Source organism: Eschscholzia californica, unplaced genomic scaffold (genome assembly GCF_041429995.1).
Source record: "Eschscholzia californica isolate CP2 unplaced genomic scaffold, dmEscCali1.0.p SCAF_2, whole genome shotgun sequence".
Classification (NCBI taxonomy): Eukaryota; Viridiplantae; Streptophyta; class Magnoliopsida; order Ranunculales; family Papaveraceae; genus Eschscholzia; species Eschscholzia californica.
This window is the reverse complement of record NW_028238309.1, coordinates 6,088,917-6,110,684: the sequence shown is the minus strand read 5'-3', so window position 1 is coordinate 6,110,684 and position 21,768 is coordinate 6,088,917. Positions and strand designations below refer to the sequence as shown.

At 36.3% G+C, this 21,768-nt stretch overlaps 2 protein-coding genes across 2 annotated transcripts; both read right to left on the bottom strand.

Annotated features, from left to right (window-relative positions):
• Positions 1-407: 407 nt before the first annotated feature.
• Positions 408-7,550, bottom strand: LOC147555651 (DNA-directed RNA polymerase II subunit RPB2). The gene is made up of 25 exons (XM_086663309.1): positions 7,072-7,550; positions 6,707-6,928; positions 6,319-6,609; positions 6,017-6,214; positions 5,566-5,630; positions 5,378-5,464; positions 5,177-5,297; positions 5,046-5,090; positions 4,819-4,956; positions 4,659-4,731; positions 4,492-4,568; positions 4,305-4,412; positions 4,101-4,217; positions 3,424-3,579; positions 3,221-3,325; positions 2,895-3,020; positions 2,728-2,805; positions 2,533-2,628; positions 2,332-2,447; positions 2,164-2,233; positions 2,029-2,082; positions 1,805-1,948; positions 1,417-1,716; positions 881-1,303; positions 408-744 (listed from the first exon to the last, which is right to left on the bottom strand). Exons 1-25 carry the CDS (start codon positions 7,309-7,311, stop codon positions 631-633), a joined length of 3,564 nt encoding a protein of 1,187 aa, XP_086519435.1. The 5' UTR covers positions 7,312-7,550; the 3' UTR covers positions 408-630.
• Positions 7,551-8,515: 965 nt separating this feature from the next.
• On the bottom strand, positions 8,516-9,827 carry LOC147555650 (CASP-like protein 1C2). The gene is made up of 3 exons (XM_086663320.1): positions 9,604-9,827; positions 9,018-9,120; positions 8,516-8,901 (listed from the first exon to the last, which is right to left on the bottom strand). Exons 1-3 carry the CDS (start codon positions 9,756-9,758, stop codon positions 8,671-8,673), a joined length of 489 nt encoding a protein of 162 aa, XP_086519446.1. The 5' UTR covers positions 9,759-9,827; the 3' UTR covers positions 8,516-8,670.
• Between the last annotated feature and the right edge of the window lie 11,941 nt (positions 9,828-21,768).

The following is a 21,768-nucleotide window of genomic DNA, read 5'->3' as shown; positions in this document are numbered from 1 at the left end:
ATAGCCTGATACCTCATATATCGTCTTTGGAGGCAATAATTTTGTCAATAAAAGAGCATGAGTTTCTGGTGCAATGGCAAATAATTGTAAAGCGAAATGTTTTTTGTAACCAAAGGGTCGGCCAATTTTGGTGAAGTTCTACAAAAATTGGGTAAAAAACAAGTCAATTTAAACAATTTAGAAATCTAACCAATTTAAACACGGGTTAACAAAAAAAAATAACTTATGAGCTATCAATTAGACTTTTTTTTGCATAAAGCACAAACTAGCCAATATAGTTAATTTTTTTTTTTGTTAAGGATCCAATATAGTTAATACTAAATTGTATATAACATTCTTGTAAAGATAATACAAAAAAAAACATTCTTATAAAGTCAGTTACCAGTCACTATTGTCCAGAGGAGGTATAAGGCCGAAAACCTAGAAAACTCTTTTTCTTCTAGATACTCAGTTAAGTAAGAGAGTTCATCTCTCCCATGATTTATCTTCTACAGTCTCATGAAACAGATAAGTATCTGATGTTTAGGAAAGTAGGGTAGGGATATAGAGAGCGAGAACCTGCAGAAAATTCTCTCTTCTCGCCCAATAAGACAACAATATAGTAAGGAAAAAGATTTTCATCTTTTATCCTCATTTCTTCTTTTGATCCTTTGATTTTTTAACATCCTTAGTCAGCATCCTTGGGGCGATAGCCATGGACATCAGTTCTTGAAACAGAAGCTTGCATGCATATGGAATGTGGACCTGCATTACCGATTCAAAAGACTCAGAAACGGAATTATGTCCAGAATCCAACTAACCTCAATCCATGTTGAAGGATTACAAGAATATCTTCGAATCGAGGAAATCTAAGAGAAAGAGAGAGAGAGAGAGAGTTTACCTGAACAATGTCGGTTTTGTTTTTGCAACTTCTGCACTCGAACGAATTCTTCTTCAGATTTGCAATGGCTATCAATCCACAGCGTTCACAGACGTGAACTCGATAAGCATCACTCTGGTCGAAGAGTCGTTCCTTGAGGAAATTCGCTGCACCGTGAGCTATCATACAATCCCTTTCCATTTCTCCAAACCGTAGACCTCCGTCACGGGACCGCCCTTCAGCTGGTTGTCTGGTCAGAATTTGCACAGGACCCCTTCCCCGAGAGTGAATCTTATCGTCCACCATATGCTTTAGTCTCTGGTAATAAGTAGGACCCAGGAATATCATAGCAGTAAGCTTCCGACCAGTGTGTCCATTATACATCGTTTCAAACCCACGCATTTGATATCCACATTTATGAAGAGCTTTGCTGATATTATCCACCTGAAGAGTATACGAACATGAAACTTAGAAACCAGATACGACTACATATCATGGGTTAGTCAGATATCTTTTGGCCTGAAGTGGCAAGCAAGAATGTCCAAAAGGATACTCACAGTGACATCGGTGAATGGAGTAGCATCACCTTCCTTCCCCATATGAGCTGCAACTTTTCCCATGATACACTCAATAAGCTGACCAATTGTCATTCGAGAAGGAATAGCATGGGGATTCACGATAATATCTGGTGTAATGCCTTCAACTGTCCACGGCATATCTTCTTGAGTGTAGGTCATCCCAACAGTTCCTTTTTGACCATGTCTACTACTGAACTTGTCTCCAATCTGAGGTATTCGAACAGATCTCATCCTTACTTTCACAAACCTCAGTCCATCAGCATTTGTTGTCAACAAGACCTAAAAGTTACACAAAAGAATGAGGAGACATTCTGGGTGCCGAATCCCATTTCAGAAAAGATGAAATACATAAATGTATTACGCCTACCTGATCTACCATCCCACTTTCACTATGACGTAAGCTCGTGCTGTGATCACGTCTTGTGTATCGGGAAGCCTGTCCTTGAGAATCATCCTGTGCAATAGGAGTAGTCTTTCCAATAATGACATCTTCACCCGAAACCCTAGTGCCCTAACTCACAAAAAACAGGAATGTTATTTCGCATAAACTGAAATGTTTGGGAAACAGTGGTAAACGACCCAAATACTCACAGGAGGTGCAAGACCATCATCGTCCAATTTGTCATATGACCCATGTCTCATTCCCTGTTTACATACGAAACTGAGGTCAGACACACAGATAGAGAGAAGTATGAGCTTGCCAGAGTTTGGTTTTAAGTTACTAACCATGGTATTCTCCCTATTTGGGCGTCCAAAATCCTCTTTGATAAGAGTACCCATCTTTTTCTCTTCATCCCTGCAACATAAGATTAAAATTATAGTTTAACTTAAGAAAGGATTCACGATCAATTTCTTGAAAAAATAAATAAGGTAAATCTGTGCAAATTGTCTCACCTGTACGAACGGAAAAATAATGAACGGAAAAATCCACGATCTATTGAAGATTGGTTCATGATAACAGAATCTTCTTGATTATATCCAGAATAACAGGCAATGGCAACAATGGCGTTCTTTAACAACACATTGAAACAGGAAGTAATCATTAGAACCATTTCCAAGCATTCAAGTACAAGCAAGTAATACAGAATTGCTTACAATGCCAGCTGGGAGCTGTCTGAAGTGCAAGTGTTCCATTGCACGAGTTGTAACAAGAGGCTTCTGGGGATAGTAGAGAACATATGCCAGTGTGTCCTGAACCAAGGAAAGAATGACTTATACAGGAAATCATTGCAAAAAAATTCCAGGATGTTACAAGCTTATAGAAAAACAGAAGTGAATCTTGAAGCTTACCATTCGTAACTGGTAGTTGGTGACATAAATGCCCATTGCTTGCTTACCCATGGCAGATTGGTATGTGTTACGAGGAGACTGGTAATTGAAAGATATGAAGCAGAAAAGTAAGTTGATTGTGTAAAATTATTAATACTGGAGATTGCTCATCAGCAAGAGAAACTGACCTGGTTATGATCTGGAAACGGGATAATAGAAGCACAAACACCCAATATCAGTGAAGGATGGATTTCACAGTGGGTGTAAGTTTCAGAATATGCTTCCTTTGGATTAACCCTCGCAGAAACAAGATCCTGCAATGCATATTTTATTACTCATTAAGGACACTGCATATACAAAATTTTAACCAGTGCTCGATGTTGCAACATATATATGTAGGAATGTCAGTTAGAACCTGGTACCATACAAGAATCAGTAAGGACTTGGTCGACGAAGGCATAAAGCCAATAAATATAGGTCATATATCCGGCATAACAAACTGTAAGATGCTTACATTTATTGTCATGGAAATCATAGTGGTCTCTTCTTCCTCCGTGTCTACATATTCTATAAATCCTTTAGCAACAAGATCATGCCATCCACCTTCTTCCGGTGATTCCTAGAAATAGATAAAAATAGTAAAGAAGAGACCAATGTTGTTGTGAAGAAAGATTTGCTAACCAATGTTTACATGCAGAAGTTTCTATAAAAACATACTCTCAGCTGCAATGCTTGAATATCTTTCTTTTTTATCAGCAGCCTCTGTTTCTCCACAATAAACAGTGGACGACTGCAGCGGCCATAATCAGTATAAAGCCGTAGTTCTTTCAAATGGATATCTCGAATGACTCCAACTTCAGTATTTACATCAACCTATAACAAAGTTTTATTTCAGTTCTCAAGAAATAAACTAAGAAGAAACTAGGGAAAAGACATTAAATAGACACACATTGAACTGTTCCGAAAACACAGTTACGTATCTAATCAAGTTGCTTTCAAGAAAAGTAATTGCATCTGTAACTAGTGAGCAATATATCTGGTGCGTGATTTTTCTATTTATTGCAAGGAATACAGTACACTGTGCCTTGGGATAAGGGTGCACTACGCATGGAATAAGCATCTAGGTGTTGTAGTGTGCTAGAGACTAAATTGCACATGCTATTAACCCGAATATTGTCATCCTTAAGCCTACAAAAAAAGGCAAATAGTAGTGACAGAATATGGAAAAATTAGAGTACCTCTCAAAATGTTGATAGCAATTTATGAACTTAAACATGTTCACTAAGTAAAAGTCGTTAGCATGTCAAAATGAAGAGGAACACTAATTATTGGAAATAAGGAATTACATAAGAGAATAAAAACGCAATGAAGATAAAGAAGAAAGAGATGAATACCTGTCTCCTGAGTTGTCTCAGAGTCTTTACTAAAAGTTCAGGATTACGATGAATGCCAACCCAACAACCATTGACAAAAATTTTTGTAGATTGAGGAATAACTGCAGGAGATATTTCCTGCAAACAGAACAGAATGTAAACCAAACAAGAAAACAATCTACGAACAACCCAGACCCATCACCACACAGATTCTAAAAGGAATACCTCAAAGTTTTCCGTACTCCACTCCTCCAGAAATTCCAAGATAGGATGCGCTGCAGATCCTACTGTTATATAAACCATCAAAGCGAGATTCTTGACCAGCCCACAAGCCTATCACATAATAGAGATACATAAAGTTAGTAATACACTTAAGAAACCAAAAAAGATCAATAGAAAAGTTAATACATACTTGTCCCTCTGGTGTTTCTGCTGGACACATCATTCCCCAATGCGAATTATGCAGTTGGCGGGGTTTTGCCAGTTTTCCTAAGTATATCGAAGGAACAAAATTAAGAGCAGAACAGGGAGAACAGAGATATACAAAATAAGAGGAGCTTCAATATCCTCAAACATTACCTTCACGCCCTATTGGAGAGTTTAACCTCCGTAAGTGTGATAGAGTTGAAGCATATGTCAAGCGATTCAACACCTGTTAAATCAAATTAGTTTATGAGGTAAGTGTTTGGAAATCTAGTGTAATACAAACATAGAACAATGAAACTGAGTTCTGACTAACCTGTGAAACACCTGCTCTTGTACCAGCTGCATTTGCTTGTCCCCAGTTACCAGTGGCAAGCGAGTATTTAAGACCACTAGTAATTGTCTTTGCCTTAATAGCGAATTGCAAGTTAACTTCTTTTCCATTATCAACACACTGTCCCATAGTATAAAATCAGCAAAGAAGAGCGGACAAAGAGAATGAACAATTAGTTGCAATCAGCAAACGTCAAATAAAGATAAAACCTTCTGAACGTATCCTCTGACGTCCCTTGTCAATTTCCTGAATAGCTGCACTCAATAAAACAATCAAAATAAGATTTTGCATTCAAGACTTCAATCTTGTAAAGCATTTTGTTTTTTCACAAATCACACACCATTCGAAAGAGGCCTCCAAGTAAAGGACCAGCAAGGTCCAACCTCTTGTTTCCGTAATGATCTCTGTCATCTTCTGGCCTTCGGCCAATTGCACAAAGCAATAGCCGATGGATGATGTACCTATGAGCAGTAGAAGAAAACTTCAATGTAAATTTTTGTAGCAGTAGAATTCACTGAACTGTAGGAGGAAGGATCTATACCCGAAATAGTAAGCCTTCTTAGTTTCACAATACTCCCCAACCCCAACATGGGGTAACATTTCCTTTTGGAGAATCTCTCTGGCATACCTGCGAAGTGGACAAGCATGTGAACTCGTGAGCACGGAGAAATCCTACAAATAGCAAACGTTTAATAAAGACTGAGAGCATTATATGAACTTTGAACATACTTGATCCTTTTTTCCCTCGTCACACCGACAGTGGATCCCCTTTTCCCAATGTAGTCAAGTGCAACCTTTAAGAGTACAAACAAGACAATTTTGTTAGTTGAGCACATCCATTTGAAATAAAACACCAGCATGTAAATAAAAAAAGTAAATGGAATCACAAATATCTGATGCAAGCCGAAGAAACACATGAAGCCGTACAACAAAAACAATGAAAGCTGCTAATAATACAATCCTAAATTTCTCACCCTAGAAGTATATCCACACTTCTATAACATAGGGTTCTTGCATCCATAGAGGACTGCAAGTGGAAACTTATATGAATCTAACTTTGGAGTAAGTTCGCCTACTAGAATAATATAATTAACTTTCTTCATTACCTATCTATTCCACTCATGTAACAGCATCAAAATTCAAATTCTTAACAAATACCAACACAGGGTATCAAAGAGACCTGTTGGTTCTGAATCACAAAAGCTTCCTCAAGAGATGGTCGAAGTAATTCCATCATCTGAGTATCAGCAAAGTCATAGCATATATGCTCCAATATATCCTTATCAGCAACAAACCCGAGTGCACGAAAAACAATAATAATTGGTATCTCTGTGCGTATATATGGAAGTGTAGCCCGAATATATTGTCCGGAAGAACCCTGCAACAACAATTAAGGATATCCCAGATAAATATCATGAGGTTGATACACTTTTGTAGTTCTTTGCACGAAACAACAACCAAAACCCAAAAACAATAATTTACCCCTTTAGCACTAGCCCGAGAAAGCATCCGTACAAACATGCTGCTTGGTGGCCTGTTTTGTGATTCCGCCATTGAACGAACTTCAGCTACATATGCATACTTATTAGGCTGCCTCTTTTTGAACACATACACATGATTGGTACTCATCTTCTCTTGGGCAATTAGAACCTTCTCACTCCCATTGATTATGAAGTAACCCCCTTGATCATAAGGACACTCCCCTAGCTCCGTTAAATCTTTTTCAGAGTTTTGGTAAAGTGTGCAGTAACTCGACCGAAGCATAATCGGAACCTAAAATCGAAAAAAACCATAATTCACAAACGAAATTACACAAATAAAAACTATTGAATTGTTAATATAATACTTGAGAGTTCATCACTATCATTACCCTCCCAATAAAGACTTTGGTGAAGTCTTGCGTCTCAGCTACCTCTTCACAATCATGACCCTTCTTTATAATCCGTTTAGTGACATCCACATACAAAGGAGCCGAGTAGGTTAAGTTACGTAATCTCGCAGCTTTCGGAAATAGAGTAGCACTCTCTCCATCTGATTCCGTCATCATAGGTTTACTAAGGTAAATCTGACCGAAGGTGATTTTGTATATAGTCTGTAACAATTGTTTCACAAAGTACAAATTCATCAAACAAACAAACTAACCAAGCTATAATCATGGAAATTACAACTAAATGTGTCTATGAACATAGATAAATGAGTAGTTCTTTTACTATTGAAATGTAATGATAATCAAACCTCAGCAAAATCAGATTGTCGACCAGGATTATGCTGAGATTCAGGACGGATCTCAATATCAGCAGATTCATCAACAATTTCTTGCATAGTATTTTGAATGAATTCATCGAACGAATCAAGTTGTTGACGAACAAGACCTTTTTCTTCAAAGTAAGCACTAATAACAGCCCAAGCATCTTCTTGTGTAATCTCTTCTTCATCTTCGTTTAAAGATGGATCATACTCATCACCTCCGTACATTTTGAGTTCGAGAAAAATAAACCGAAACTGAAACCCTAATTCCTAAACCCTAACTTTTTTATTCTATTAAGGAGTGATAATTGTCTGAAGATTTGTTCGAGGAATTGAAATGTTAGCTTGTCAATTAGTCACTTTAGTTAGTTTTTAGAGAGTGAGGGAAGGCGGTGACCTTCACTGTGGCGACCCCAGAGCTAGAGAGAGAGAGAGAGAAGAGGGGTTTGTTCTCTCTGGAGTTCGATATCGAAAGAGGCAAATCAAGGGATTTGGGTCTTATTTATAGACGGAGAGAGAGGAACCGATCCAACTCAGTGAAGATGGTACTGAGTTAAGGGCGGTCAATCGGTGACGGGAAAATGAAAGGTGGATCAAGACAACCCGATGGATAAATGATCTGATACTGGACCCGGAACCGGAAGTAAGAGATTGGATGTATTATACAAGCTCCTTTTGTACGGTGAAGGCACAAATTGGGCATTCACGATCAGTTAGGCCTGTGAAAAAGTATGAGAAAGTGAAGTCCGTTAAAGGCACATGAGTCTGTTAGGATCCATGGCCACCTAAAATCCGACGGAGGGTCCAACCTGAGTGACCCAATGAAATAAATGGGTTGGGTTCGCGTTTTGAAGTACTACCAGACATCCCGCTCAAGACCGAACTAGTTAATATTTATTCGACATTACCCGTTTATTAAATGTCTTCATGTTCACGAATACAGAAAGAATAGAAGTGGTCTAATTCACATCGTAAAGGCGCTTTCATTTTAGAAAGTGTAAACCCTAGTCTGGGTCATTCAATCCCCATAAACCCGAAAGACTTGACAAGTTAAAAATATATGGTGGTGAAGATTAGGGTTTATTCTGTGTAAGAAATAGAAAAGGGTGGTGGTGGGCTGGTGCCTGGTGGCTGGAGAACCTCCACATTCACCAATTCTTCTTTCCCATAGAAGGGCCTAAAGCATTGCCTGCTATATGCATGTTAAATTAACTTGATCAATGGTAATTGGTACTCTGGTAGAGTTGCTAATGTTGCTGAAATGGTACCACTTATCAGTTTCCGTGTTTAACAATTGGTCTGCTGATATCAGATGTGCAATTTTGTTAGGAAAAGATACCCACTCGGCTAGCATTGGTCTATACTCAGTCTGGAAAAGTTTTTATTTTACTCTAATCACAAGAAAAGCTAAATAAATATCCAACAGTAATAAAGTCGAAAGAAATTTACATCAATCATTTGTTAATAGCTTAGGAATGGCTTTCGGCCCAGTAAATTTTGAGAACTATAAATCACACAAATAGTACTCTATTGTTGTTAAATAGTACATATGCGTACGTGTGTATGGAAAAGGTAAATGATAAAAGCCTAAAATTTTGAAAACAGAGGACTAAAAAGAGTGTGTGAATGAAAAACAAGAACCACTAAATAAAGAAAAACACCAACTATGCCAGCAGCTAGAGCTCCAGTAACATGGTCACAATAGTTGGGGACCCGACCGCATGTCGGGAGCCAACCTGCACTAGGGTTTCCTTTCTTTCCCACATAAGCGATAGCCAAAGCCGCGGAAATACAAGAAGTGAGTAACATTGTTATAATCTGCAAAAAAAAAAAAAAAAAAAATACAATAACTTAGTCCAAATTTTGTTAAAGAAATGTTTAAATAAATATCACTATCAAGAACAATAGTTGTTAGTAGTGGTTTAATTAATTACCACATCAAGAAGCAAAACCAAGCGTCCAAGCGGACTCTTTAAAGGAATGAAAAGGGCTAAGAGACTATATACGCTTCCAACGACATTTCCAATGAAGAAATACCTACACAAATCATTTTGCAAACACAAACATTATATATAGACTGCCTCAAAATTTTGAGAATATTTAATCGATTTCAGATAAAGAAAACATGTTTGGACAATAGGTATTATATCCCAAATTAAAATGTTTGACACGACCCATATACTTTATTTTGCCCTAGTTTTATAAGAAAAATTTAATGTACAGAGAGTTTTTGGGTGAAAAAGAGGCTCAATGTTTTAGAATTGTTGAGAAGAAATTTTGTTATAAGGTCATTGTAATCTTGTTTTCTAAACATAGTGAATCGTCTTATATTTTCGTCAATAGTGACGACTAAAATATGCACTCTTTTTGTTTATTGTTCGAGTGTTGATGGTTCTTGTGATAAATACTAAAAGATCGTCGACAATTTCCCTCTATTTAGAACCAATACAAAATATCATCTTCAAGAACTTCGATATAAATAAATAAATAAATAAGAACAGAAGCTAAAGGAAAACTCACTTGAATGCAGGTGTGTGACTATATTTTGCTTCAACCTTAAAACCATAAAGCGTCGTAGTTTCATGACTTGTTACCATAATAATAGCAGCACAAAGGGTTGCACCAAAAGCTAAGAACCTGATTAGAAATGTGCAAAGATTCTTTGTCTTTGCCATGGCTGTTATCTCTTGAGTGTTTTTTTATCACTTATGAATTAAGGGTGATAACTAAAAAGTAGTGGCAATGTTTTGTGAAGTTATATAAGTTGTGAAATTTTTAGGCTTTGTTTAGTAAAGGTAGATAAAATAGTGAGGTTAGAGAGAGAGAGAGGAAGTTAGGCAAGGCAGATAGGAGTGGTTAACTAGTCTTGTTTACTAACAATTAGAGTTAAACTTTCTCAACTGTCACCACCACCTGCACCTTGATGATTGGATCGAGTGTTTATTCCATAATTCTTAACTTTTTTTTTTTTTTTTGATGAAAGCCATAATTCTTAACTAAGAAATTATTTTCTTTGAAAGAGTTTCTCCAAACTCATTTGGCTAAATAATATACAGACTATATATTTTTTTTTGTTAGGGGAGATGGGAGTAGTTAAGAAATTAGGAGCTCCGGGTTTGATATTTTGTAATTGTTCGGGTTAGTGCGTCCAAAATTTTCAGCAGTAAAATCTCTATCTTTCGACTAGATTATGATTTTATTTACTTTAAACTTCTTTCACAAAATATATACTAACCTTCTTTTTCTCCATACTATATTTATTCTATTTGTAATTCAAAATATTACCTAAGTAGTAAATTTGTTGGGCTTTAAGCCTCATTCATGTTTTTTGGTTTTAGGCTATTAATGGTTGAGCTTAGGTGGTTATCGTGCTTATCACATCTTCATGATGTACCGATGTCTTGTAATGACTAACATAGATCGTAGTTGATTTCTCAAAAAAAAAAAATCATAATACCAAAAGGGGGTGCCTATAAAACTTCCGATGATAATGAAGGTGGGCCTCTTTATTATTGTTCCAGGGTTGAAATTTACTCCTGGACCTCTTCACATATTGGGCTTGAGATATGTCAAATGCAGTCCCCATTTTTGTTATATGCACTCACGTATATTTTGACTTGAAATTAAAAATACCTTTGGTGTGAATGTATACAACAAAACGGGTGGGTACTTGGCTCATACTATGCTAAACTCCCCATTTTGGTTATAAGCACTCACGGTTACAGGTTACATGTGCCGTTCTAAGCTTACATGAGCCGTTCTAAGCTTAGGATAGGCCCTGGTTGGACCGCATTTCCTCTTATTTCCACCCTGCTAATATGTTTGGTTACAGGAACCTCCGAGTCCCTTTGAGTCGGGTCAAAGGCACACTCGGATGCTTTTGAATTGGGCCCATGCAGCCTCCAAATTGGCAAAGGCTGGAGATGCATACAGGCAAACCGAGAGTGCTTATATAATTTTTACATATATTTATTTTTGTAGATATGGGAAGTTTTATTGACGCCCCTTAAAGTGTTATAGGTGCACCCCTTCTCCTCATACTACCCCGTAAAATTTGTCTTGAGAGGGGACGTGAATGTGGGCAACTACGCTTGCTGGTTATGTTCAATGTGGGCACCCGAAAGAAGCTACGAAACTATTACACAGATGGAAGCAGTTGGAGAAAAAGAGAATGAGGTCATTGTCGTGGTTGTTCGAGTCACTTGTGTAGATATGGGTGCACTAGATCTTGGTAAGAGAACTCACGAGTACTCTGATCGGTGTGGGTTTAAGAACAAATTCGTATTTGAAATAAATTGACCGACATGTACATTCAAGTTTGGTTGTTTAGAGACTGCTAAGCGAGCTTTTGACAAATGAAAGAACAGTCAGTCGTGTCTTGGTGTGCCATGATTGGTGGGCTAGCAGTCCATGGCCAAGGAGAAGAACTTTGAAATTTTTCTTGAAGATGACTCCAATATGAGTTCTACCAAATGGGGTAACTATGATTGGGGTTTTACATGCTTGTAGTCGAATGGGATTAATAGAAGGTCATAAGTTTTCCGCTAGTATGAGCAAAGATATAGTATAGTTCCACATCTTTAGCATTGGTCGATATCCGACCGTGCTATTTTTGGGAGGCACAAAAGTTTATTAGGAACATGCTGATGAAGGCTAATATAGTTGTTTGGAGAGCTTTACTTGAACAACTGAAGTTGAAAGGTTATATTCCAGCACCGAAGTTGTCTTAAACGACAATGAAGAAGATAAGAAAGAACAAGTTTTATATCGACGTAGCAAGAAGTTTCCAGTTGTGTTTGGATTGGAGAAAACACCTCCAAGATCAATCATTAAGATCGTGAAGAATCTTGGTGTTTGTGAGGTTTGTCATTCAGCATTGAAATTGATTTTGAGGGGTTGTTGGGAGTTGTATGAGTCTTTTTGTGAGGAAACCTAATAAACAATTTCAAGACAAGATATTCTCGACCATGGCCTCTAAGAGGGTCTCATTGTGTGGAGAAGGTCTCTGAAAAGTCATAAATGCCATTGCGAAATCACAATTTAATACTGAGTGAAAGTAGGATTGATTCAATGCTAATATGTGGTTTAGAAGATATCATTAAGTAATTTGAGGAAGTGGATCATATGTAAGAGAAGGATAGGTCTTTTATGCCCTCGGAAAATTTACCATAGGTTTGCTTTCTCCCTTAGCACTTCCATGTGGGTCTTTAATTAAACAGTCCGAAATCCATAGACAAGGTAGTCCGAGAGCACCCGAATTGGGTTGAGTTCGTATTGTCCAAACCCATCATGGATTAAGCCTGATCCGAGTGCCCTTGGATAACCTAGTCCGCGGGGTGATAAAAGGGAAGGCATATCTATGACAATTTTTGAGAACCCCTCCCACCTATAAACTCTCATGTATGATAAAGCCTCCTCGGTAACACCTTTACGGCTGGCTGTCAAATTATGTTGTCGTGATCCATGAATGTGTGCCCATGAATAACCGTCCATGTCCATGCTTCTTGATATATGTTGCTGGAGAGTTCTAAAGGCAGCCCACTATATTGTTTAAGCGCCCCATTAATACTTGATTCCGTCCAACAACATTGGCTTTTGGTAGGGTGCCTATTCCCGAAATGTGGGGCGTTAATAGAGTTGTTCACAGACTTTCAGTTTTCGCAATTTTATAGACCCGAGGGAAAAGCTCTCTATTCACTTAGAATGGCAACCCCATAATTGCAATCTGACCAAGAAAGCAACCTAATAAAAGCCCACGTGGGCTATTTTTCCAAAAAACAGGGTAGGATTTCGATTCCAAGTCGAGGAAAGAACCATGGCAATAAAAGAATAGCTTGAAAATTTAAACTGATCATGTTTGGAGGTTCTGTGTTATTTATGAATATCGTTAACAATATAAATCATCGAAAATTTTGTTAGATTAATCCGTCGTTAAAAGTGTTATTCGCAAAAGTTATGTTGTATAAGTTTAACTGTTTAAGTGGGATATTTATCTCTTGCACGCCTAAAGATATACAGAAATTGTACAAAAAAAAGTGACTTTTGTAGATTTTTTTTGTAAATGCCAATGAGTGGAAGCTATGGCAATTGGAAATTAAGACGTTGGAAAATCAATATTTTGCGAAAGACTTAGAAATACTGGACCTTCTATTTCGATCAATTACTTGAGCATTTGTTTTATCTTTTCGATAAAAAGTGTATAAAAATGTGAACGTTAAAATTTGGTGTTGTCTTTTGAAAAGGAAATTCATTTAAAAAAATAGAAGGGATACAAGAAAACAAAACAAACATCCCCAATAATCCCTAAAGACAATTTCTCAGAACAGTCCAATCGCAACTAGGCAAGGAAATGTGAAATCAAAATGTTTTCAAAGCCAATACAAGTGACCTCAGAATCTCTTTTTTTTTTTTTTTTTTTTTGTTGAAAGAGACCTCAGAATCTCTTGGTGTCCCTAAAAGAAACGGGTATCTCAGCCCCACACCTATTATTGTGTGAAATTACCAAAATCCCTCGTCTTATTCGCCCATAAGCGACCGAGTCATCAAGGTTCTTTTTTTCTTACTTATTTTTGAAACTTTCTACTTTTCTAGTCTTTTGTATACAAAAGCATCAGAGACTTGGTCTTTTTTTTTCCGAACACGACTACGATCTACGTATGATTGTTTCTTTAATATCCTCCAGGTCTTGATTTATGGTTTTCGGATAAACAAATTTATTGCAAACAAACTGACTCTTTTTGTAGGTAGCCTAATGTTCAATTTTAAGACAAGACGTTCTTGACCATGGCTTCTGAGGGGGTCTCATTGTGTGGAGAAGGTCCCCAAGATATCATATTTGTCAGTACGAAATCACAATTTATTACGAGTGAAAGTAAGATTAATTTCATGCTAACATTTGCTTTAGAAGAGATAATTATGTAATTCGCATATTAAGAGGAATTATATCATTATGTAAGAGAAGGGTGTTGTTTTGAGGGTATCTTAATACAATAAAATTACATAGAAATTAACGTACATCAAAAATGCAAATTTAGAAATGAATGATAGAAATAGCCGAGGCAAGTTGTCTATTTCCTTAAGACAGTGAAGACCCTGGTATTAGTACCGAAACCAGTACGGTGTTTTTCTCTCAGGATACAACGGCTTTACCTTTCAGTTTGATGATGAAGGTACTTTGAATGTTTGAAAGCGGGCGAACTTAAACAAGCATCATGAACTTCTTTGATGAATTGACTCATGAATTAGACGAAATATTTTATCTAATGTACTCTAGAATAATCTCTTACTAATGAAAAATCCACTGGAAAAACGGATTCAGATTTGGAGTTGTTTTGGGTATATAAATAGGAATTGAATGGATACATACTTTAGGGACATACCTGTTAGATTTGGGACACTATTGGTGACGGTTTATACAATAGAAGTGACCATTCATCAAGATCTGTTGGATCGAGAGTGAAAAGGGTGGGATTGACGTCATCTTAGGATGATCCAAGTTGAGCCCACCTAGCGCCTAAATCAAGTCATAACTCTGTCAAACTTCGATTGAGAATATCTCATTCATCTGGAACCGGATTTGAGCGATTCTTGATTCTAAATTGAAGAGCTCGACGAGACGAACACAATGGTGTGTCTATATCCTGAGTTTGACTATCCGAACCGATCCTAAATCGACTTTGATTCCAACAAAAGGTGGGTCTATATGCGCTTCGAAAATTGTCACATGCGCGCCTCTCTCTTAGCTCTCCATGTGGGTCTTGGATGGAACAACCTGAGATCCACAGACACGGCAGTCCGAGGGTATTCGAACTGGACTGAGTCCTTATTGTTCAAGCCCATCACGGATTAAGTTCAATACAAATGCCATCGAAATGCCTAGTCAGAGCCGTGGCTGACAATTTGAGGGCCCTGGGCGAAATTTGATTTTCGGTCTTTTTTACAATAAAAAAAATTACGAACAAAATGATAAAAAAACTAATAATTTTTTCGTAGAATTTGGTAGCTTTTACATCATGATTATCTCATATGTATTTATATATTGTTGGATTAAAAAAAAAAAAAACACCTAGATTTATATATTTTTTTAAAAACCTCAAAAAATGATAACATTATAAGTAAAAGTATAATTGAGCAAAAAGAGAGGCCCATTTAGCAATTGAACTCTCGATTAAAAAAAAAGGGAAAGAAACCAAGGAAAGGTGAAGACAATGGGACTAGAACCTGGGTGATTTCCTTGGAAGCCCATGACTAGTCCTAGTAGAGCTAACTAGGTGTTTATGTTATAATGTATGCTGTTATCAATATATAATAAAAAAAGACCTTGAGAATAAATGGGCCTCGCTGAGGTGGGGGCCCAGGGCGGATGCCCTGCTCGCCCCCCCCTCAGTCACGGCTCTGTGCCTAGTCCGTGGGGACGGTAAGACTGAAGGCAAATCTATAACAATTTTCCTGACTCATCACGCCAATAAACACTGATATATGAGAAAGCCTCGGTAACACCTTTAAAGTTGGCTGACAAATCTTATTGATCCATGAATGGCTGTTCCATGCTTCTTAATATAAATTGGTTTACCTTTCACAATTGCAGTGATGCAAGAGAAAAAGCCATGATTGCAATCTGACCAAGCAGGTAACATAATAAAGCACACATGGTTCATTTTGCCAAAGAACCATGGCAATCATAGAATAACTCTGAAATTTAAATTGATATTTGGAGGTTGTGTTTTGTTCTAGTTTATGAATATCTTCAATAATATAAATCATTGAATATTTCATCAGATTAAACCGTCATTAAAATTGTTATCTACAAAAGTTATTTGTATAAGTTTAAGTGGAATATTTTTCTCTTACACATCTAAAGTGATACAGAAGTTGTAAAACATCGGAGTTTATGGCCTAACCAAAAATGAATTCGATAGATTTGTTTGTAGATGAAAATGAGTGGAAGCAAGGCACATGCAAGATGACCATTAGAAATTACGACATAAAAAAAATCAATGTTTTGCTAAAGAGTGTACAAATACTAAATCTTTTATATATTCTCTGATTAATCACGTGAGCTCTGTAATTAAAAGATACATAAAATATGTAAGAAGAATGTAGTTTGTTTTGTTGCAAAGAGCATGAATGTAGTTAGGACAAAGAAAATAGAATCTTTTATGACATTATAAAACGGTGACTTTATCACATGGAACATTAAATGGTGGTGTTTTGTCTCCAAAATTAATTTACACATTTTCGTCTTTAACCCTAGATAATATCGTCTCCCAACCAATATACTTATGAAGAGATTTAAAACGTCATAAAATAATATCTCAGAAACTAAAAGACCCTTAATAAGGTAGAAAGTGGGACAAATAATCAATAATATTACAATTGGTCCATTTGCAGTGATAACTATCATATTTTTGTATAAATTTTAGGCATTTTAAATGCTTTTGCCCTCTTTGCATGTTAACATTCCCTTAAATATTTGACATGCCAACAGTTTTTTTTAACATGAGTATTACAAAATTACATGGCACAAAGTGTGACAAAGAGATTATGAACATACCCTAGATGTTAGAGAGGGACAGAGGAAGAGAGATTTTGCTAAAGTTCTTGGTGTTACCAATATTATTTGTTCAAGAGAGAGAGAGAGAGAAAGAAAGAACAGGAGGGGAAGAGAGAGAGAGAGAGAGAGAGAGAGATTTTGTGGTAATGATCATATGCACAGATCATGAGGTCCTAAAATGGCTTAAAAAAAACATATCAAACATAACACAACCCCACCTTTATTTATGTTTAACATTAGACCACTGTTACAAGGAATCACAAAGAAAAACTAAGAAAAACAAAAGATGACAGGGGAGGGGTGTTGGATCATATTTCTAACCATCATTCAAGGGTAGTGATACCCTTGTGCCTCGCAACAAGTTTTAACCACATCGTTGCAACATTCTTTGGGAACTTCCTGTTAATCATCAAGAGTATCCATGACCTTCAGTCATGATGAGCATTTGGGGTTGTTTAGTTCGGTTATCTAAAAAGATGAATACCTCTTCTTGTTAATCATCAAGAGTATCCATGACCTTCAGTCATGATGAGCACATGAGATGTAGTATTTTACCATGCCAACACATAGGGTATGTGGTATGTGGTATCTGGTATGTAATATGTGATGTCCTATGTTTTATTACTAGGTATATGTACAATATTTGTTACACATTGCACTAGGAATCTCCTAAAGATACCTACTTCTATCTTTCAAAATGAAAAGTTTAGCAAGAGAAAAGCTCCTATTAATACATTATTTCATCCAAAAAATGCACATGAACCATAAAAGAAACTTAAACACTTTGGAATACTTTGATTTCTTTATTATTGTTCTTTAAAACTTATTTACAAATGAGAGAGATTCTCTTATTTATAGAATGAACAAACCTAGAGAGAGAGAGATAGAGAGAAGACGACACTTAGTTAGTTTTAGAGAGAGAGAATAACAGATTCATAAGTTTGTTAGAATTTGTTATACTTAACTACCATAACAACCTTCTGTTTGTCTAAAGGCACCTCCAAGTGTTCTCACTCTTTATCCAATTCAGCTCCTCACCTTACCAATTCAGCTCTTCACTAACTTTGAGTATTCAGACCTGACATCTAATCTTTATAGACCATTTTGTCAAATACAGAGACAACCAGAAAGGAAAAGATTTCTATTCCCAGGAAAGAACTATGGAAAACATGGGTTTCTCTTTTTCGATGTCATGTCTAAATTTGTGTTAGATATATTTGTGTGGATAACAATGACCGAAAATTTGACACATACAACTTGTACTAGTTATACTTTAAAATTAATTTTTAATTAGCTTCCTATATCGATTGTGTCCAACTTCAAATTAAGAGAGATGAAATAATCAGTTTGGTAATTTTGTCTAGTTAAGTGTCACCAAACCACTATTATCATCATCATCATATATATATATATATATATATATATATATATATATATATATTAGGTCTCCACCGCGTTCTAAGGATGCAGTAGATTCCTTTTCGCTAACGCCGTCATGAGTGAGACAACCTAAAATATGTGATCTCGCTATTCATATGTCGCAGTTAAGTAGCTCTCAAGTGCGTGTGTCTATATTGGGTCATGCATATATCTAGACGTGTATGCATCTTGGTATTCATTTCTACACCATCCAACATTATACAGGGACCTGTTATTCGCATCTTGTGAATCACAAGACGTTGTGTGATCCTAGATGGTCTAGAAATGAATATCGAAATACATACACGTCTGGATATATGCATGCCCCAATATAGACACACACACTAGAGAGCTACTTGACTACGACATATGAATAGCGAGATCACATATTTTAGGTTTTCTCACTCATGACGGCATTAGCCAAAAAGAATCTACCGCGTCCGTAGGACACGATGGAGACCTAGTTTAGTAAATAGATACATAAATAGCCAAAAAAATTCTTATCATCACATTTGTATCACGGGACTATATTAATGGAAAGAAACACAACAAACAAATAATTAGAAATAAACATTAATTCAAGCAAATTGATATACTCTTGAAAGATAACAAATAATTTAGATAGATTAGTTCACTCTTTAAAGACCAAAAAAACATATTTTATAATTTTATAGAAAGAGAGATTAATTCATTCTTCGTAGTGTGCTTTGAACAAATAAATTTAAACATACAAAGATAGTATAATTTACATAATATATATAGTGTTAGTCCAAGTCGTTGGTATAATGATTTGATAATTATATTAAATCTTCCACACCTTGAAGTGGAGACAATTACATCTATACATAATACAAGTTGTAACAAATAGATAAGTGAGATCTCTTTCTGAGATCTCACTGTTTACAAAAGATATTTATATCTACCAAAAACAACTCAATGGTCATCTAGAACAAACTAATTAATCCTTATCAAATAGTATCTCTGATCAAAAATTTATTCATGAGATCCGATGGGTCCTTATCCTCAACAACCCCCCTCAAGCTAAACTCTGACCCACAGAGATTTAGCTTGCTACGAAGAAACCGAAATCGTGGAGTAGATAAAGGTTTAGTGAAAATGTCGGCAATTTGGTCTTGGGTAGAGATAATTTTGACAATTAATTGGTTGCATTTGACCATTTCTCGAACATAATGAAAATCAACCTCCACGTGCTTCGTACGGGCATGGAAAACTGAGTTTGCTGTGAGGTAGGTTGCTCTAATGTTATCACACCATAAAACGGGAGGACTAGGCACAGAAATGTGTAGTTCTCGTAATAAAGACATAAACCATATAATCTCAGTTGCGGCAGAAGCAATAGCCCGATATTCTGCTTCCGTACTCGACTTTGCCACCGTATTTTGCTTCTTGGAGCTCCACGTAAGAAGATTGTTACCTAAATATATTGCAAACCCCCCAGTAGACGTCGTTCATCAACACAACCTGCCCAATCAGCATCGGAAAATACAGATAATTGACACGATGAATTCTTATAAAATTGCAATCCAAAAACACTTGTCTTCTTCAAATATCGTAAAATGCGCTTCACAAGTTCCCAATGCTCAATTGTCGGTTCATGCATGTACTGGCATGCTCGATTCACTACATAAGCAAGATTTGGACGCGTAATTGTTAAGTATTGTAAAGCTCCAATGATACTGCGATACAATGTTGGATCAGTAAAATCCTCGCCAGAATGCATGCTAAGACGAGTGGAAACTGCAATAGGAGAAGCAATTGGTTTTGCCTCCAACATTTTCACTCGACTTAAAATCTCACGTATATATTTCTTTTGATTAAGGAGAATGCCATCTTGATTATAAGTAACCTCTATACCAAGAAAATAATTTAAACGACCCAAATCCTTTAAGGCAAATTCAGAACTCAAACGAGAAATAATCGAAGAAATAACATCGGAACTTGACCCCATGATGAGGATATCACCAACATAAATCAATATATATAGCCGCGTACCCTCTTTATCATAAATAAAAAGTGAAGGATCAGTGTGAGAACCCATAAAACCGATGGTGAGCAAAAAAACCACTTAAACGATTAAGCCAAGCATGAGGGGATTGTTTAAGACCATATAAAGATTTCCGGAGTTTGCATACGTGATGTGGTCGTTCTTGATCTATAAACCCAGGTGGTTGTTTCATGAAAACATCTTCGTCGAGAGTGCCATTTAAAAAGGCATTATTAAAGTCAATTTGACGAATATCCCATTGATGAGTGACGGCATGAGCAATAACAGTACGAATGGTAGTAAATTTTACGACTGGACTAAATGTATCAAATAGTCAATCCCATACTGCTGATTAAATCTCTTGGCAACTAGGCGCGCTTTATATCGCGCAATGGCGCCATCAACATGTTTCTTCAGAGTGAAACCCCATTTATTACTCAATACACTCATAGACGATTGTCGAGGAACCAAATCTCATGTCTGTTGATGAACAAGAACATTGAGTTCATGAAGCATAGCCTCACGCCAGTGTGGTTCCTTGAGAGCAACCGAAACACATGTTGGAATAAAATCTGAGGATGTCACAGCAAGATCTGCCGAATAATATTTCAGATTTGGTTTAGTGATTCTCGACTTTGATCGAGTTTGAATACCGTGTGAAGTGTGAGAAGGAGTTGTTCTAGAGTGAACAATCTCACCAACTGAATCTATAAGAGGGAGTTGTTGTTGAATACTCTCAAGAGGATGTGCCACCACATCATTGGTATTTGAATTTAGATTTAACAATTCTTGATTTGATGAAGCTTGAGAAGGAACAGAAATATTAGTGCTCAAAGCTTTTTGACTAGGAACAGGAAGTGTTAATGTCGACAAATTGACGGGAACTGTTGAAGATGGAGACTTTTCAACTGTTTGTGGTACTGCAAAAGGAAAACAAGATTCGTTAAAGACAACATGACGAGCAATAAACGTCCGATTAGTGATACGATTATAACACTTGTACCCTTTATGTCGAAAACTATAACCCAAAAACACACATTTTGCCGATCGATAATTGATAGGCCTAGAAAAGGTCTATTCCCGCAAGTATACGGATCAAGTTATAGTAAAGTTTGTAAATCGGGAAATCGTTCCAAGGGACAAGTAATTTTATCTAAATCATAAATTAAAAACCCCCTTCGAATTTTTGGTTTGATTTGGAACCTACTTAAAGAAAGAAAACAATACTAATAGACTAATAAGGATGAAATCAAGGAAGAAGAAGAATCTAGGGTTTTCGATTTCACCACATAAATGGACTACTTAAAACAAGCAATCAATCAACAAATCACTCTTTTTCTATATAACTCAAAACTTAGATTAATGAACTAATTAGATTTCGGATGATATTCTTTAATAACACGATTCAAAATCAATAATGTTTGATTGACTATCATATAAAACCAAATTTCTAGATTATCATTCATTATCTAAAAGGCATATCTCATCTAATAACTCAATAAAAGCATGAAATATCTAATTATAATACATGAATGATAAAAAGATCATAGAATCAACATGAAATGACAATCAATAGGCATTGAAGCTCAATATAAGGATTCATTGATTAATAACATATCTTAAAATTAACCCAAATATGGGTTTCCTCTACACCCTAGATACAAATTTAGCTACTCATGAAATCTAAAGTAATATTCATTGAATTTAT

What these genes read in the sequence shown, in the direction of transcription:
- LOC147555651 (XM_086663309.1), bottom strand. Translation starts at nt 7,311, where the DNA reads ATGTACGGAGGTGATGAGTATGATCCATCTTTAAACGAAGATGAAGAA. An exon ending in ACGAGGGAAAAAAGGATCAA is followed by an intron (nt 5,465 to 5,565) that starts GTATGTTCAAAG and finishes TCCACTTCGCAG; the next exon opens with GTATGCCAGAGAGATTCTCC. An exon ending in TTGGAGGCCTCTTTCGAATG is followed by an intron (nt 5,091 to 5,176) that starts GTGTGTGATTTG and finishes TATTGAGTGCAG; the next exon opens with CTATTCAGGAAATTGACAAG.
- LOC147555650 (XM_086663320.1), bottom strand. Translation starts at nt 9,758, where the DNA reads ATGGCAAAGACAAAGAATCTTTGCACATTTCTAATCAGGTTCTTAGCT. An exon ending in AGTCACACACCTGCATTCAA is followed by an intron (nt 9,121 to 9,603) that starts GTGAGTTTTCCT and finishes TGATTTGTGTAG; the next exon opens with GTATTTCTTCATTGGAAATG. An exon ending in TGGTTTTGCTTCTTGATGTG is followed by an intron (nt 8,902 to 9,017) that starts GTAATTAATTAA and finishes TTTTTTTTGCAG; the next exon opens with ATTATAACAATGTTACTCAC.